This window comes from Dunckerocampus dactyliophorus, chromosome 19, assembly GCF_027744805.1.
Source record: "Dunckerocampus dactyliophorus isolate RoL2022-P2 chromosome 19, RoL_Ddac_1.1, whole genome shotgun sequence".
NCBI classification, from domain to species: domain Eukaryota; kingdom Metazoa; phylum Chordata; class Actinopteri; order Syngnathiformes; family Syngnathidae; genus Dunckerocampus; species Dunckerocampus dactyliophorus.
Genome location: NC_072837.1, coordinates 15,870,935 through 15,886,014, shown reverse-complemented (window position 1 = coordinate 15,886,014; position 15,080 = coordinate 15,870,935). Strand labels below are relative to the sequence as shown.

The following is a 15,080-nucleotide window of genomic DNA, read 5'->3' as shown; positions in this document are numbered from 1 at the left end:
TATTCACTGATACAAAAAAAACACAATCTATGGTGATAAAATAAGTGTAAAAAGTAAAAAAAAACTGACTTTTAAAAACATTAAAATGGAAAATACAGAATTCAGGTGAAAATAAAACGGAACTTGGGACAATTTACGACAATCTGTAGTCTAGAGCAGTGATCCCCAACCCCCGTGGGTCATTTGGTACCGGGCCGCACAGAAAGAAAAAATTAGATAAAGATAGACTACATTTAATGACGAATTTATGCAAAAAAATCGGAAAATTCCCAAGGGTTCACCTACTTTCTTCCCACTGTATGTATTTCACTTTGTGTCTGCATGTAAAACTGTAATTATTCTCTATAAAATGTGTTGTGTGTTGATATAATTACTGCAAGTGTCTGAAACGGTTTCATTGGACTTGCATGATTTCTTATGGGAAAAAGTGATTAGGTTTTCATACGTTTTGGTTTTTGTCTGATCGTTTGAAACGAATTCATGACAAAAACTGAGGTTCCACTGAATATTAGTTATTTTATGTAATAAGTATGAGAAGACGCCGTCTGCTCTTCTGGGAGCATCCGAGGATGAGAAGAGATTGCATCAATGGCGACATAGAAATGACAATAAAATGGCTCTCTGGTAGAGATTTTGTTGTCTTTATCGTTTCCGTCTTAGAGACACGGCTGTGTGTGTGTGTGTGTGTGTGTGTGTTGCTTTTTCATGCAATATTTCTTCTCTATATGCATGTTGAAAGTGAATTATCTCCTCTTCCTTAATTCCAGCTCACACACATGCTGCATGTTTGCATAACCTGCTGGCAGGCAGCACTAAGCATTGCTTTGATAATGACAATAACAATGCAAAGCGCCGTCATCTCTACGGGGGCATTTTGCAGGGTTTTTTTTCTGTCCGCGTGCATCCAGGGAGCGTGCAAGCGAGCAGCAGAACAAAGCGCTTGGACTGCAGTGTTGCAACATGTTTAACATTCAGGTGAGGTGCCCCTCCACAAAAGACATTCCTTTCTTCATTTGCGCCGCAAGCTGCTAAATTATTTCTGACTTTCACCTCCTCACTCGCGGAACGCCGCCGCCGCCGCCACCGCCACCGCCACCGCCACCGCCACCGCACGTCTTTGGACTCGCTTGCATCATCACGATGCAAACATTTTCCGCGTCTTTGACATTCATTAGGCAGAAGGCATGCAAATGAAGGTCGGCCTTGCAGGGCTCCTCTCTGTTCAGATCGATGATCCCAGCCTTTATTGACTGAATTATGGCTCACCACGGGGGGGTTGCGACCTTTCGTTCCATCTATTTACTAGATAATCACAATCACACGCACACACACTCACCACGTTGAAGTCAAGGTTCTTCTCCACCCAGTCGGTGGCAGCGTCAAATTCCTCAAACATTTCCATGATGTAGAGCGTGTCCAGAGCGTCCACGATGGTCGCTCCTTTGATGCTTCCTGCAAAACAAACACGAGGGACATCCATTCAGTCCTGCATCCCGACAAATCACCACAGAATTAAGAATATATGTAATAATTGTAAAAAAATATAGTTGGCTACTTTGCAGATTTGCAGCCTATTTTGGTAGACAGGGCCAAAGAAGACAATTTTATAGTAGAGTAGAGTATAGAGTTGAAAAAGTCAGAATTCGTTTTTCTTAAAGACGTAACAGGAACAATTTATTAGGTTGTGGAAAAAGTTATAATATGGGAATAAAGTGCGAATATTATGGAAATAAAGTCATATTACAAGTAGAAAATTATTTAAAGTTGAAATATTTGGAAAATGTAAAAAAAAAAAAAAAAAAAAAAAAAACAACCGCAAGAATGGGACAAAAAGAGCAAAGAGTGAAGTTGATATTAATAATATTCTTTTTTGCCTATACGACAAAGCCGAGATGCTGATTTTTCTTCAAATACTGGGTGTGAAAAAGTGTTTGCCCTCTTTCTTTTTTTTTTTTGCATGTTTGTTACACTCAAATGTTTTAGATCAAACAAATGTACATATCAGTCAATGACAACACAACTGAACACAAAATGCACTTTTTAAATGAAACTTTTTATTATTAAAAGAGGAAAACAGATCCAAACCTACATGGCCCTGTGTGAAAAATGTATAGCAACCCCCCTGTAAAAAAAACAACAAAAAAACAACTGCGATCAATTGTGGTCTATCAGTGTGGAAAAGGTTATAAAGCCATTTCTAAAGCTTTGGGACCCCAGAGAACCACAGTGAGAGCCATTATCCACAAATGGCGTTAACATGAAACAGTGGTGAACCATGGAAAAGTGGGATCACTTGCTTCAGTTAAGGTCAGTGTTCATGATTCCACCATAAAAAAGACACTGGGAACAAACGGCCTGCGTGGCGGAGTTCCAAGACCAAAACAACAGCTGAACAAAAAGAACATTAAGCCTCATCTCAATTTTGCCAGAAAACATCTTGATGATTCCCAAGACCTTTGGGAAAATATTCTGTGGTCTGATGAGACAAAGAACTTTTTGGGAGGTGTGTGTCCCATTACTGGTGTAAAAGTAACGTCGCATTTCAGAAAAAAAAACATCATACCAGTAGTAAAATATGGTGGTGGTAGTGTGATGGTCCAGGGCTGATTTGCTGCTTCGGAACCTGGAAGACTTGCTGTGATAAATGGAACCATGAATTCTGCTGTCTACCAAAAATTCCTGAAGGAGAATGTCCGACCATCTGTGGGTGACCTCAAGCTGAAACCAACTTCCAAAACACACCAGCAAGTCCACCTCTGAATGGCTGAAGAAAAACAAAATGAAGACTTTGGAGTGGCCTAGTCAAAGTCCTGACCTGAATCCTATTGAGATGCTGTGGCATGACCTTAAAAACGTGCTTCACGTTTGATTGCAGTTGTTGCTGCTAAGGGGGGTCCAACCAGTTATTAGGTTTAGGGGGCAATCACTTTTTCACACAGGGACATGTAGGTTTGGATTTTTTTTTCTCTCCCTCAATAAAAATGCATTTTGTGTTCAGTTGTGTTGTCATTGACTAATATTTAAATTAGTTTGATGATCTGAAACATGTAAGTGTGACAAACATGCAAATAAATAAGAAATGAGGAAGGGGGCTAACACTTTTTTACAGCACTGTGTATAACTTGTTTGTGTTGCTTTGCAAAATATCAAAGCAGCTGGCAAAGTTGCATCCTTTCATTTTTCAATACGTGGCCCTCGCTGGAAAAAGTTTGGACACCTCTGGTATAAAAAAATAACCTGATGTATTGATTAAAAACCCTTCTAGTCGCACGTAGAGAAGGTAAGTTTATCAACGCACCAAATAAAAGTAGAAAAGAGCAAATGCTATGCAAAGTATCCCCTGGAGATGAAACAATGTCAGGTACGTGTTTGTGTGTTTTCTTTTGCTTTGTGATTGACTGTGATTGCATGAGAAGTGATAAGAGGAACAAACAGTCAGCGCCTGTCGGACAGATTGATTTGTACATATTGATTGATTAGAAATGTGATGAAGTCCTCCCGGGAGACTTCCTGCTCCCGCTTGATTATCCCGTCTCCACCGCCGAGGACGACCGGTTGTCTTTACGATATTCCTTCAAGCGTGTGACTTGTCCTTTCTCTCTACATAAAACCTCTGAGGGCGCACGAGGAGGTGAAGAGGCTTTTCCTGGTGTCTATTGTCTTGTCAGCGTGCTTCCTTCCCCCTCAATGCGCCTCCTTTTTCCCCACTCAGTGTCCATGAGAGCGATACAGATGGCTGAGATGCTGACCTGAATACTAATACCAGCTCCGTCTTTCTTTCTTTTATTTTTCTTTTTTTAAATCAAAGGCATCGCACGCTGCAAAGAGAAAAACTGTGGCACTGCTACACGATCATCTCTTTCTGCATTTTTTATTGACCACGGCTGCAAAATAACCCACAAATAACCCGCAGGCTCCTTATTGCTGCTCCCAAGCTCTGAAACATTTTTTTAACGTCAAAGTGGAGGAAATGTGTGCTTTCGAAAAGAGTTATCCGACTCACCGCGAGTCCGTGACTGCGTTTACCCTGCGTTCTGACTGCTGATTGGATGAGCAGAGAAAGTTAGGACAATTCCAAGGACCCCTGACTGCAAGGGGCCTCAAAATATAGGTAATTATTAAAAAATAAAAAGCGGGGTTTTTTATTTTCACGGGGTTCAGAATTCCTGGATGCACCCCTGCTATTGACTAATCCGGCACAGTGTGGACGCAAAATGCAGTTTTTAAATGAAACTTTATTATTAAGAGAGAAAAAGAAATCCAAACCTACATGGCCCTGTGTGAAAAATTCACATAACGCCGCATCTAAGAAAAAGAACATCATACCAGTAGTAAAATATGGTGGTAGTAGTGTGACGATCTGGGGCTGATTGGTTGCTTCAGGACCTAGAAGACTTGCTGTGATAAATGGAACCATGAACTCTGCTGTCTAGCAAAAACTCCTGAAGGAGAATGTCGAGTGATGTGTCGGTCGCGAACGAATCAGCTATACGAGCTGTCTCTTTGAAATTAACGACAGGAGCCGGCTCAGGTCGTTAGGAGCCAATTGAGAGGCAATTTGTTTTTCCTCATCTTTTTTTTCCTGTTTCCTGTTTTGCGTGATGCCATGGGGGCGCAGTTAAACACACACAGCACATGGACGAGGAGTCTTTGAATGCCACTCTTCAGTAAAGACAACTAGAGGATGCTTTTTCTTTTTGTTTTGCACTTTTTAATGTGTGTTTTCTTGTGTGGTGTTTGTTGATGTTGTGCTCTTTGTAAATAGTTAGAAATTTGCATGCAAAGATTTGACCTTGTCTATTGAGATGGGTCTTGTATTGTATTGTAATCTTGAGGATTTAAATAAATCCATTTCAATAATAAACATTTGATATGATGTATTTTTTACACAATACACATAATTTGGTAATAAATTAATTTAAGACAACAAAAACATCTGAAGAGCCAATTGTGAGCCGAAAGAGCAGGCTCTTTTTAGTGAACGGAGCCAAAAGAACCATCCATCCATCCATCTTCTATGCCAGTTATCCTCACTAGAGTCGCGGGTATGCTGGAGCCTATCCCAGCTGACTTTGGGCGAGAGGCGGGGTACACCCTGGACTGGTTGCCAACCAATCGCAGGGCACATATAGACAAACAATCATTTACACTCACATTCATACCTATGGACAATTTAGAGAGATGCCCTACGGAGATTCGAACCAAGCTCTTCCCAATCTCCTGAGTGTGGCCAACATGCTAACCACTAGTTCCCCGTGCGGCCATAGCCAAAAGAGCCAGAATTTCCATCACGAGTGTCTTCCACCACTGAGAAAGACTGGTCGGATGAATTCTATTATTTTTCGGGTTATTTGCTTTAGACTTACGTACGAGTGAGTGCCACCATACTCAAGTGTTTGTTCTTCAACTTAAAGCTTTTTAACGTGCTACCCCGCTAGTTTGCTTTGGGTTTGGCACACCTGAGCAGTGTGAAGGAAAGTAGACAGGACGCTTGCTACAGGCTGCATGCTGCAATAGTACGAGCCAGAGGTGATTGGCTTTTGTGACCGCCGTTGAAAGGCATTTATCGGCATATGCATATCACATGCTTTTTTCCGGAAATCGGCAGATATTGATCAGTGGCCGATCGAACTGAGCATCCCTAGTTGAAAGACATTATAAAAACAAGCACTCAGCTTTTTCTAAAAAGCACCCAATTGCAGATGTGCGTAAGGGAGTGATGTCGGAACTACTCAGGAAGGTTGAGCAGAGCAAACATACTTTCAAGAAGTGGATGAACACTCCAAACTCAACTACAGCTGCAATCGTTGTGACTGTCCTGGAGATCGTCTGAAGGAAGCCGTTCATAGATGGAGAATACTTGAAAGAATCATTCATAAAATTATCACAGCATCTATTCTCCGAATTAAAAAAAAAATAATGAATTGCCTGTGATGAGTCAAGTGAAGTAAAGCATATTGAACAGACACACCGACTCTCAACTCTGATTAGCTTTTTTTATATTAAAGTTGGCTAACATTTTTTTTTAATTTTACACAAACACAGGAATGACTCGAAAAAAGCCTACAGAGTTTAGCGTTTAAATGATTTCCAAGTAGGCAAAGTAATAATTCTGTTGTTGTAACAGGTAACCTTTAAAAAAACTTGCAAAGGTTTATAAGCGGTGTAATGTTTTCTGGCTCCAGACCATTTTTCTTTACTGGAAGATGAGGCAAAATGGCTCTTTTGATGCTGATGGTCGCCCAGAGGCTATTTGAATCAGGTGATAAGCATGTGGAGGACTTACTTTAGAGAAAGAGGTCTCTCGCCTCAAGCGGATCATCACAGCAAGTCAGTGTGACATGAATGTATTAACAGAAATACATATGTATGTTGGTGCAGACTTATAAGTATTATCTTATTATATTATGTAGTATTATGTACTATACATATGTACTTTTGGACCCTTTGGAACGGATGAATAACAACAATTGAGCTCCGAGTGTATTTACGTGCCGATACAACGCTAGCTCCTATTCCCTCTTCAAATCGTTATATTCTTTCTTTGTTTATGGTGGCGCCGAGGGATGACACAACAGAGATGGGCCTTTTTTTCATGTAAAGATGAAGCCAAAATCCTCTATAGATTTCACACCAAGGGTAGAAGAACCTCCAGGACAGGAGTGTCTAAAGTGTGGCCTGGGGACATTTCCAGCCCGCGGCTGTTTTTTTATTGGCCCGCGGCACATTCAAAAAATGTTTTTTTTTTTTAAAAGAAACTAGACCCCAACAATGTAAAAAAAAGGACAAATAAGCAGTGACTTTAGAAGAATAAAGTGAAAATATTAAGAGAAACAAATTGTAATCTAACAAGAAAAACTAATCATTTACAAGAATAACATTCCAAAAACAATTTACTAGCATCAAGTTGAAAAACTTTTTTTATGTCGTACTGTAATACAGACAAAACAAAACAACACATTAAGTCGTAATTTTTGCAAAATTTGGTTGTGGAAAGAGTGGAATATTATGGAAATAAAGTCACAATTACGAGAAGAAAATGTACAGGAAGAAAACTGATATAGTTAGAAAAAAAAAACCCAACTACAACCACAGAAATGCAAAAAATAGCTGTAATTTTACGACAATAAAGTCAAAACATCTCAAGAAAAAAGTTGCATTCTAACCAGGAAAAATAGTCACAATTTTAAGAGAATATCTTGTAATATGATGAGGACAATTTATGTTATTTTAGTAGCATCAAGTTCAAACGTTAAACAACAAATATATTTTTTAAAGTTGTAATATGAGGAAAAAACTAAACAAATGAAGTTGTAATTGTAATTTTGTAATTGTAATTTTTTTTTATTAGGTTGCTGAAAGAGTAATACTATCGAAATATTAACGAAATATTATAATATTATCTTTATGAGAAGAAAATTTACAGACAGTTGAAACAGGAAAAAAAAAATAGCAAAAAAATAAATAAATAAAAATAAAGTCCAAATATTAAAAAAAAGTTAAAAAAAATATATATTGTTGCAATTTTAAGAGAATATTTCGTAATGTTATGAAGAAAAATAATGTCATTTTATTAGCATAGAGTTTAAATATCAACAAAAAAAATATTTGTTTAAAGTTGTAATATTATTTAAATATTATTAAACAATACAAAACAAAAATGTAACGTTGTTCAACAAAACAAAATAAAGTTGTAATTTCTGGAAAATTAGGTTGGGGAAAAAAGTTGTAATAGTATTGGAATAAAGTCAAAATATTATGGGAATAAAGTCATAATATGCAGAATTCTTTTTCTTTTTTTTTTTTTTTTACAAAGGTTATTTCAGAGGAAAGTTGAAATATTTGGACAAAGAAAACATTATGGGAATAAAGTCATAATATGCAGAATTCTTTTTCTTTTTTTTTTTTTTTACAAAGGTTATTTCAGAGGAAAGTTGAAATATTTGGACAAAGAAAACAACAACAAAAAACAGGAAAAATGTGAAAAAAGAGCAAAGAGTGAAGTTGATACTAATAATAGGCTTTTTCACCTACATCACAAAGCTGAGATGCAGTTTTTTCTTGAAGTATACAAGTATATAACATCTTAGCATATCTTTACAAAATATCAATGTGGTTGCGTTGCATCCTTTCATGACTCGCTATGTGGCCCTCGCTGGAAAAACATTTGGACATCTCTGCTTTGGGACAACATGTGTTTGTTTTTTTAACAGTAGCATCAGTGAAAGAGTCAGCTCCACACTCATTTGCATCATGCTGCAAACAGTAGAATTCATCACATACTTGATGTAAGGCTGTCTCGTGCCCCTCTGACTTGTTCAGGTCATTTCAGTGGGTTCTGTTTTGTGACAAGAGGTGAGCATCACCAAGCGTGGCAATGACCTCATCATCATCATGGCGTGAAAACAAATGTCACTCCGGCTTCGGGTCACGCTGAGCTCATCGCCTTTTCACCACTGACTCCGCCACGGTGCCGCCGCATCCTCGTGCGGAGCGGCACTGAAGTTAGCCTGAAACTGTAGGTCAACATGAAATGTGACTCAATCTGAGATGGCCTTTTCTACTTCCTCTTCTCAGTGAGCAGCTGGCTTTCGGAAAGTAAACGCGACATATTTACTGTGCATGACAAAACACGACACCCTTCTTTTGTTTACTGGACAGCCAGCCCGAGAGAGAAAAGGTCAGCGGGCTTTCTTTTCTTGGTCAAAACATAAATATTGCTATATAATCAGATATTAGCTCTTATTGTAGACTACTGCCAGGAGATGCAAGCCTGCTAAACCCTACAGAAGCCAGTACAGGGGGAAGGAGTGTGGCGCCTGTGTCACGATGGTAATTGCTGTGCGGCGTGTGTATGAATAAACGCATGCTATACATCCACGTAACCAGAAGAACGTCATCCAAAAGCTCAACAATACCAATTTAAAGAAAGCATGAGTCATTTCTAAGCACAAACACTGAGAGAAATGTGAAAACAAGCAACTGCTACGATAAACTTGGCACCATTTGAAAGCTAACACTGATCCAACAGCGCAAGTATAATCATACTGTATATTATAGTTCTATCTTCATTTACCCTTATTGTATCCAATATTGTAGATATGTACCCGTTCACAGCTTGTAGATGCAAAGAAAAACATTTTACAGTGGATCCCTGCACATTCGCCATTCATTATAAATTCATACATTTTTGGTTAAAAAAAAAGTATTTTGCAAAAATGGGCAGTTTTTTCAGCAAAAAACGCATCTCATTCACCCCAAGTCAGTAGTTATGTATAAATACTAGGGGTGTATTGGTATAATGTGTATAATGTATTTTCGGTTCAGGTCAGTTTCTTCAAGTGCTCGGTTTGGTTAATTTTCGGTACAAAAAATGCAGTAAAAAATGATTTCAAATGCTTTTATTTAAAAAAAACACAAACAGAACTTTTTTTTAATAAATTAATGCGACCCATTTGGGTGATATTTCAAATAAATTAGACATTCCATTAATCTAAGGATTTATGGAGGACTCTTATCCATCCAAGAGCCTTCTACCGGTGCAGCCGTATCGCGTGCTTGTCAAACAGGATATCCGGTCGCATCGGTTTATCGTTCACAACCCTACTCATACTGGCTACTAAAAAGTGTGGGAGTCTTTTGAAAAGGTTCAAGATGACGCCAGAAAGTGCAACTTGTGTCAGCAGCTTCTTACACATCACACCACAGCAACCAACATGGCGTATCATTTAAAACAGGTAAGGCTCTTACTTGGTTTTATATCCAGACAGTGAATTTTAATGCAAGAAATGAGGCTGCTAACAGAGTTTTGCCAAGTTGATGATGTGCACCAACAGCGACTGTGTTTTGGTTTTGTTCGTCCTGCTTTCTGTGTCACTTAAATGAATGAAGGCACTGTTGTTGCACACTACCATGTTTATTTGCTTATCTGGGTGTTTTAGTCTGTTTCTTTGAGGTGGAAAAAATATCGCAAATGAGATCTGTTTGTCGGGATTGCCATCAGCTCTGCTCTCACAAGAAAAAAAAAATACCACAAACAACGAATGTTATTCGACGAAAAAATTGTTAGTCTAAGACAGCGGCGGAGGAAAAATTGACGCCAATTTTTATGCAGGTTTCATTTGGTACAAATTTGGTACAAATTTGGTACAAACTGTTCTTTCAACCGGTGGTGTTGGTGTTCTATTTTTGGGTTGAGAAAAATGCAATCTTGCGCCAGTGGCATACAGTCCTTTAACTGTCACCCAAGTGGAAGAAGAACAGTCAAAGGTAAAAACAAAGCAGTCTGTTCACTTTGCTAACAAGTGGCTTGAACTATTTTCCGCAAAGTTTTCAGGCAAATTATGATTGCTGTGACTTCAGCAGCGTTGGACATGAGCGGTCCCTCTGTATTATTACTGACATGTTGTCTACGAGGCTTACATCAGAGAACTGCAATGTTGTGTCACGAGTGTGCTGGAGGACAAAGTACCGTGTCAGAAGTTCCTCTGTGAGTTCCGCTTCTGCTTCCTGTTATTTTCCTCTTGGTTCTCTGTGGCCTCACACTTTCAGAAATGACTTATGTGAAGACACAACCTTGCTCTCTCTTTCTATCTCTCTCCAGATCTCGCTGCAAAGACAAATGAATACCGGCGCTGCATCCTGACTCAGCAGTCAAGTGTCACTGATATTAAAAAGATTGTTGCCGCTGTTTCATTTTGTCTTGTTAGCTCAAACTTTGAAGTCTCATCGTGAATCGTACAACCTCACTTCCCAATGTCCTCGCTGCGGATGGTGATGATTTTGAGAAGCCATCAATAAGGGGTTTGGAGGAGGAGTGAAAGTGATGGCTCAGCTGTCAGCTAATCGTGTTATGGCAGGCAGAAAGCGTAAGCACGCAGTGTGTTTAACTTGAGTCCTGCTACTGCTGCTACCAGACACTCAACTTTTCTTAGGTGACACTGAACGCTGAACGGCACGGCTGTGTTGCTTCTCTGATACTTGGGTTTCCTTCATCATCTGTGAAGACCATCCAAACCCTGGTGAGCACCAACTAAATAGACCGAGACCGGTTTTAGAGGATTTCTGCAGCATCTCAACTTGTTTCAACAGTGAGCTATTCCCAAATGGCTCAAATGAAAATTATTTTTTATTTTTTGAAAAGCATTTACCCCCACTGTGGGGGTTGTGCTATTATTTTCCTCACAAATACGCCACATGGTGGCGCTGTCAGTAAACCCCAAAGTTTGACTGGCCATATAAGTGGGATTGACTTGACATTTTTCACACGCAGCACTGTAACTTTAAGGTCTTCTGCCCCATCACCAGATTCAGTACAAACCTTTAGGGGACTGACAACAACAGCGTGTGAAATTTGAGAAGGGTTGGTAAAAAAAAACATCAATCTAAAAGTTCTTGCAAGGCCACAGGCAACTAAACTGTCCATAAGTCATTGGCTGTTTGTCCAATGACTATTAAGACTTTAAGGATATCTGTATTACATGTATGCTAGCATGTATTCCAAGGCATTTTCACCACGACCCATAGGGGGTGCTACAAATGTCATTCAGTCAAGTCCTAGTTTTGCCACATGACTGCATAATACAATACATCAGTACTAGGGGTGTCACAAGACATCCAACTCACGAGGAGAGATGATGCATGAGACGACATTTTAACACTAATTTTAAGAAAAGTACAATGAAAAAATGGCTGGACAAAAACCTTCTATTTCACCGATTCACAACACAATGCAGGTGCGTTTTTGAAATGTTTATTGTCCCACAAGTTGACGCTCTTACACTTTTACATACAAGGGTTGGGCTGCATTGTCAAGGGGTTTATGCAGCTTTCAGACCGGCAAACTGGCGTTTCATGGTGCTATTTGAGTACAAGTGGAGGTGCACGCAGCAGATACTTCAAGCCAGAAACACTTTCACTTTCACTTTTAATGTGCACCCCTACTCGCTAAACATGGAACACCAAGGTAGGTTGGATTGCAAAGTGCACCTAAAGCACTTAATGTGCACTTTCGATAATGCCTTGCACACTGCTACTTCCATATTACACTGTATTATCATTCTTAGTGGCCATGTCACAGTTCACAGTCTGATTGGCTTGTCTGCCCTGTTCTCAGGATACAACTTTTCTCCAAACGAGTAATCTTGGCATGTTTTGAGCTCTCGCGACACTGTTATTCAGTACCACAGTCCAATCAGGTTGTTGTCACTAATTGCATATGGCAACCAGACAGCTTTTGGGATGATAATAAAAAAAACCATAAGGTGAAAGAGAAGAGAAGCTGACAAAACGCACAGATGATGGATCTTTACTTTGGTCTGGATCAGTAGCAGTATGAACCTAACCTAAGTCAATCAGGACCAAATGCCCCAATGTGCTTAGTTCCCAAGCTGAGGACCACATGACAGGAGTGAGCACATCCTCAGAAGTGTGTCTGGGCGTCTTGAGCGGTACGAGATCTACAATACGTCATGTGGTTGTAAGCCTGGGAGACGGTTCCAGTTTCAGGCTGAGAAGATTCGTGTTGGTGGGTTAATTAGACTAATGTGAGCATAGAGATGACAGTTTCATGACGTAAGCTCCAGAGATGAGTATGTGTTCACATCATTTCCTTCCAGCCTCCCCCCTCCCTCCTCACACAACCGGCGTGAAAACCTGAGGGAAGGCCATGGCAGAATTACGCCATCCATCTCAATTACACAGATTGAATATCGGATTCAGACACACAATGCCGTGCTGCAGCCGAGGCCCCGGACTCAATGTCAAATGACATAACTCAGTAAATGGCTTGTCTGGAAATAGGAAGGAGAGAAAAAGAGGCCAAAACATTGAGCTTTTTCAGACGGGTGCATGATAAAAATATTTTTGTGCTGCCCATGACAGCGCCCACCTCCGAGGATGAGATTGAAATGTGCTTCAATAGTGAAAGGATGTTGCCCTGGAAGAAGCAGCAGAGGTACACGCGAGCCTGCCAGCTTCAATGTTGCAGCCCGACATGAATTTTGACTTGTTTTGCGACGGAAGTGACCGGGAGCCAGAAGACAAACCGCAGCCTGTCGCAGCCACTATTCCATACATGCCATGAAAACAAAGAGCTACGCTCCATAGGAGGGCAGCTCATGCAGACTAACAAACAAACAGATGGACACATAAACACAAAATATTGCCCTTGGCAGAGGCCTATGCTCTGCATCCTAGTCAAACGCTGCCCAGACAACACTAATATTTCCTTAGACCACATTTAGCTTAGATTACAGCACCCATTTGCTGTGGCATCGTTTCCGCAAGCTTCTGCGGAAGTTGAAAGATATTGTATTGATAACAGAAGATTGGGACCATGGAGCAAAGTTTCCCCACTGTCCCCCTACTTTTTTTTTTTTTTTAAAGCTTTGGACCGTTCTTAAAACGATTTCTGTAGTTTCAGCAATCTCCTCATTCTCGTGCTTGATGCACGCCAATAATTTGACCTTTCAGAAACACATGAACATCTTTTCCACAACTGCTAGTTGTTTAACAAGCTACTCACCACATGACTTGAGGTTGAGTTAGGGCTGTCTTCCACGTAACATGTTTATATTCAAAACCCGATAGTCTTGTAGACTAGAATGTTTATTTTCATTAGAGCACAGCTAACGGCAAAACCGACAAATAAACAGATCTCATTTGCAACTTATTACACCTCAAACTAAAAAGGCTAAAACATGCATATGTAAACATGGTAGGGGTGCAACAACAGTACCTTCATTTATTTTGTGAGACTGAAAGCAAAACCGAAACGAAAACACTAAATGATACGCTGGCGGTTGTCGTGGCATGGTACGTAAGAAGCTGCTGACTGACACAGGTTGCACTTCACTTTCTTGGCCTCATCTTTAACCTAACACTTCCACACTTTGCATGATTTTTTTTGTAGCAGCTATGAGCCACTAAAGCCTACATCACAACCAGTCGTACGGGCTCCTACGGCCGATCTATATGCAAAAAAACGCAAGAAATGCATGGAGGGCTGATTTTGGAGCCGTAGACTGGCTGCGGACCGTTTCTGTGTTGCTATGTGAAATCAATGCGCCCAGGAAGGACGTTCCAGTAATGCTTAAAAGACCAAAACACGGCAAAATACTGCAAATATTACATCATAAATGTCCCTGTTACTAGATGCTCACAGCATGTATTTAATACCATAAAACCATTTTTTTAGGTGTTTTAATAGCAGGCTTTGCAGGCGGAATAGGTGTGTCCCATTACGTACATTAAGCTGTCTCTTTATATCTGTTTTTATATCTTTAGAACGCACAGAAAAGAAAAAGACGTGTGTTCATGTCTCACACAAGGATTGTGGATGAGTCCAAAAAAAAGTGCAATTTTCCTTCAAGAGCCTAGCTGAACGCTGGGTTGACAGTCCAAGCTTTTGGCCCAGCGGTTAGCGTGCTCGACTCCTAGTCCCACTCCCTGGCGTACGTGTTTTTTCAGGTTGCAAGACAAACCTACGCACTTCATACATCTTCGTGCGTAGTCCGTACGGCCAATGTGTGTCTTTCGTACGTTTAGCTGGTGTCAGGTTTGGGCAAAATGTTAATGTTTTCCTACGTCGCACTTGCGGACTCCTGTGTGTGTTGTGCGCCACACGTGCACCCCACATATGTCCTCCATGCGTGTCGAGATCTTACTCCTTCATGGTCACCGCAACTACATTCTCCACGAAGAAAACAAAACCCAGCGTTTTGGGGAACGCCAAAAATCGCACGGCCCACTGCGCGGTTGTCACCTAGGTTCCATTCTGTCGGTTCCGATGATCTTTCTAAGGTTCAAAGCTAGCGCTCACCTCAGCTCCTTTGGATTGTGCCACTGAAGCGAGTGATTTTATTCATGCGTAGTAAGTACTGTATAGGTCTTCTGTTAAACACACAAGGCAGAGTGTTTTTGCATCAAAATAGGCTATTTATAACAAAAATAAAGAAGTTCTTTGTAAAAATGTACGCTCACCAGCAGCCATGGGCACCCCCCATGTAACGGATTTTATAAAGCGCTTTTCAAGGTACCCAAAAGCGCTTCACAAAGAAGTGAACCCATTATTAATTCAC

General features: G+C 40.2%; 1 protein-coding gene across 1 annotated transcript in view; it reads right to left on the bottom strand.

Moving 5' to 3' along the window:
* The window catches only part of man1a1 (mannosidase, alpha, class 1A, member 1), a 156,428-nt gene that overhangs the window by 71,364 nt on the left and 69,984 nt on the right, over positions 1-15,080 (bottom strand). The window contains exon 3 of the mRNA XM_054760921.1: positions 1,337-1,452. Coding sequence (XP_054616896.1) covers positions 1,337-1,452 — 116 coding nt within the window. The remainder of the gene's footprint in view (positions 1-1,336; positions 1,453-15,080) is intronic.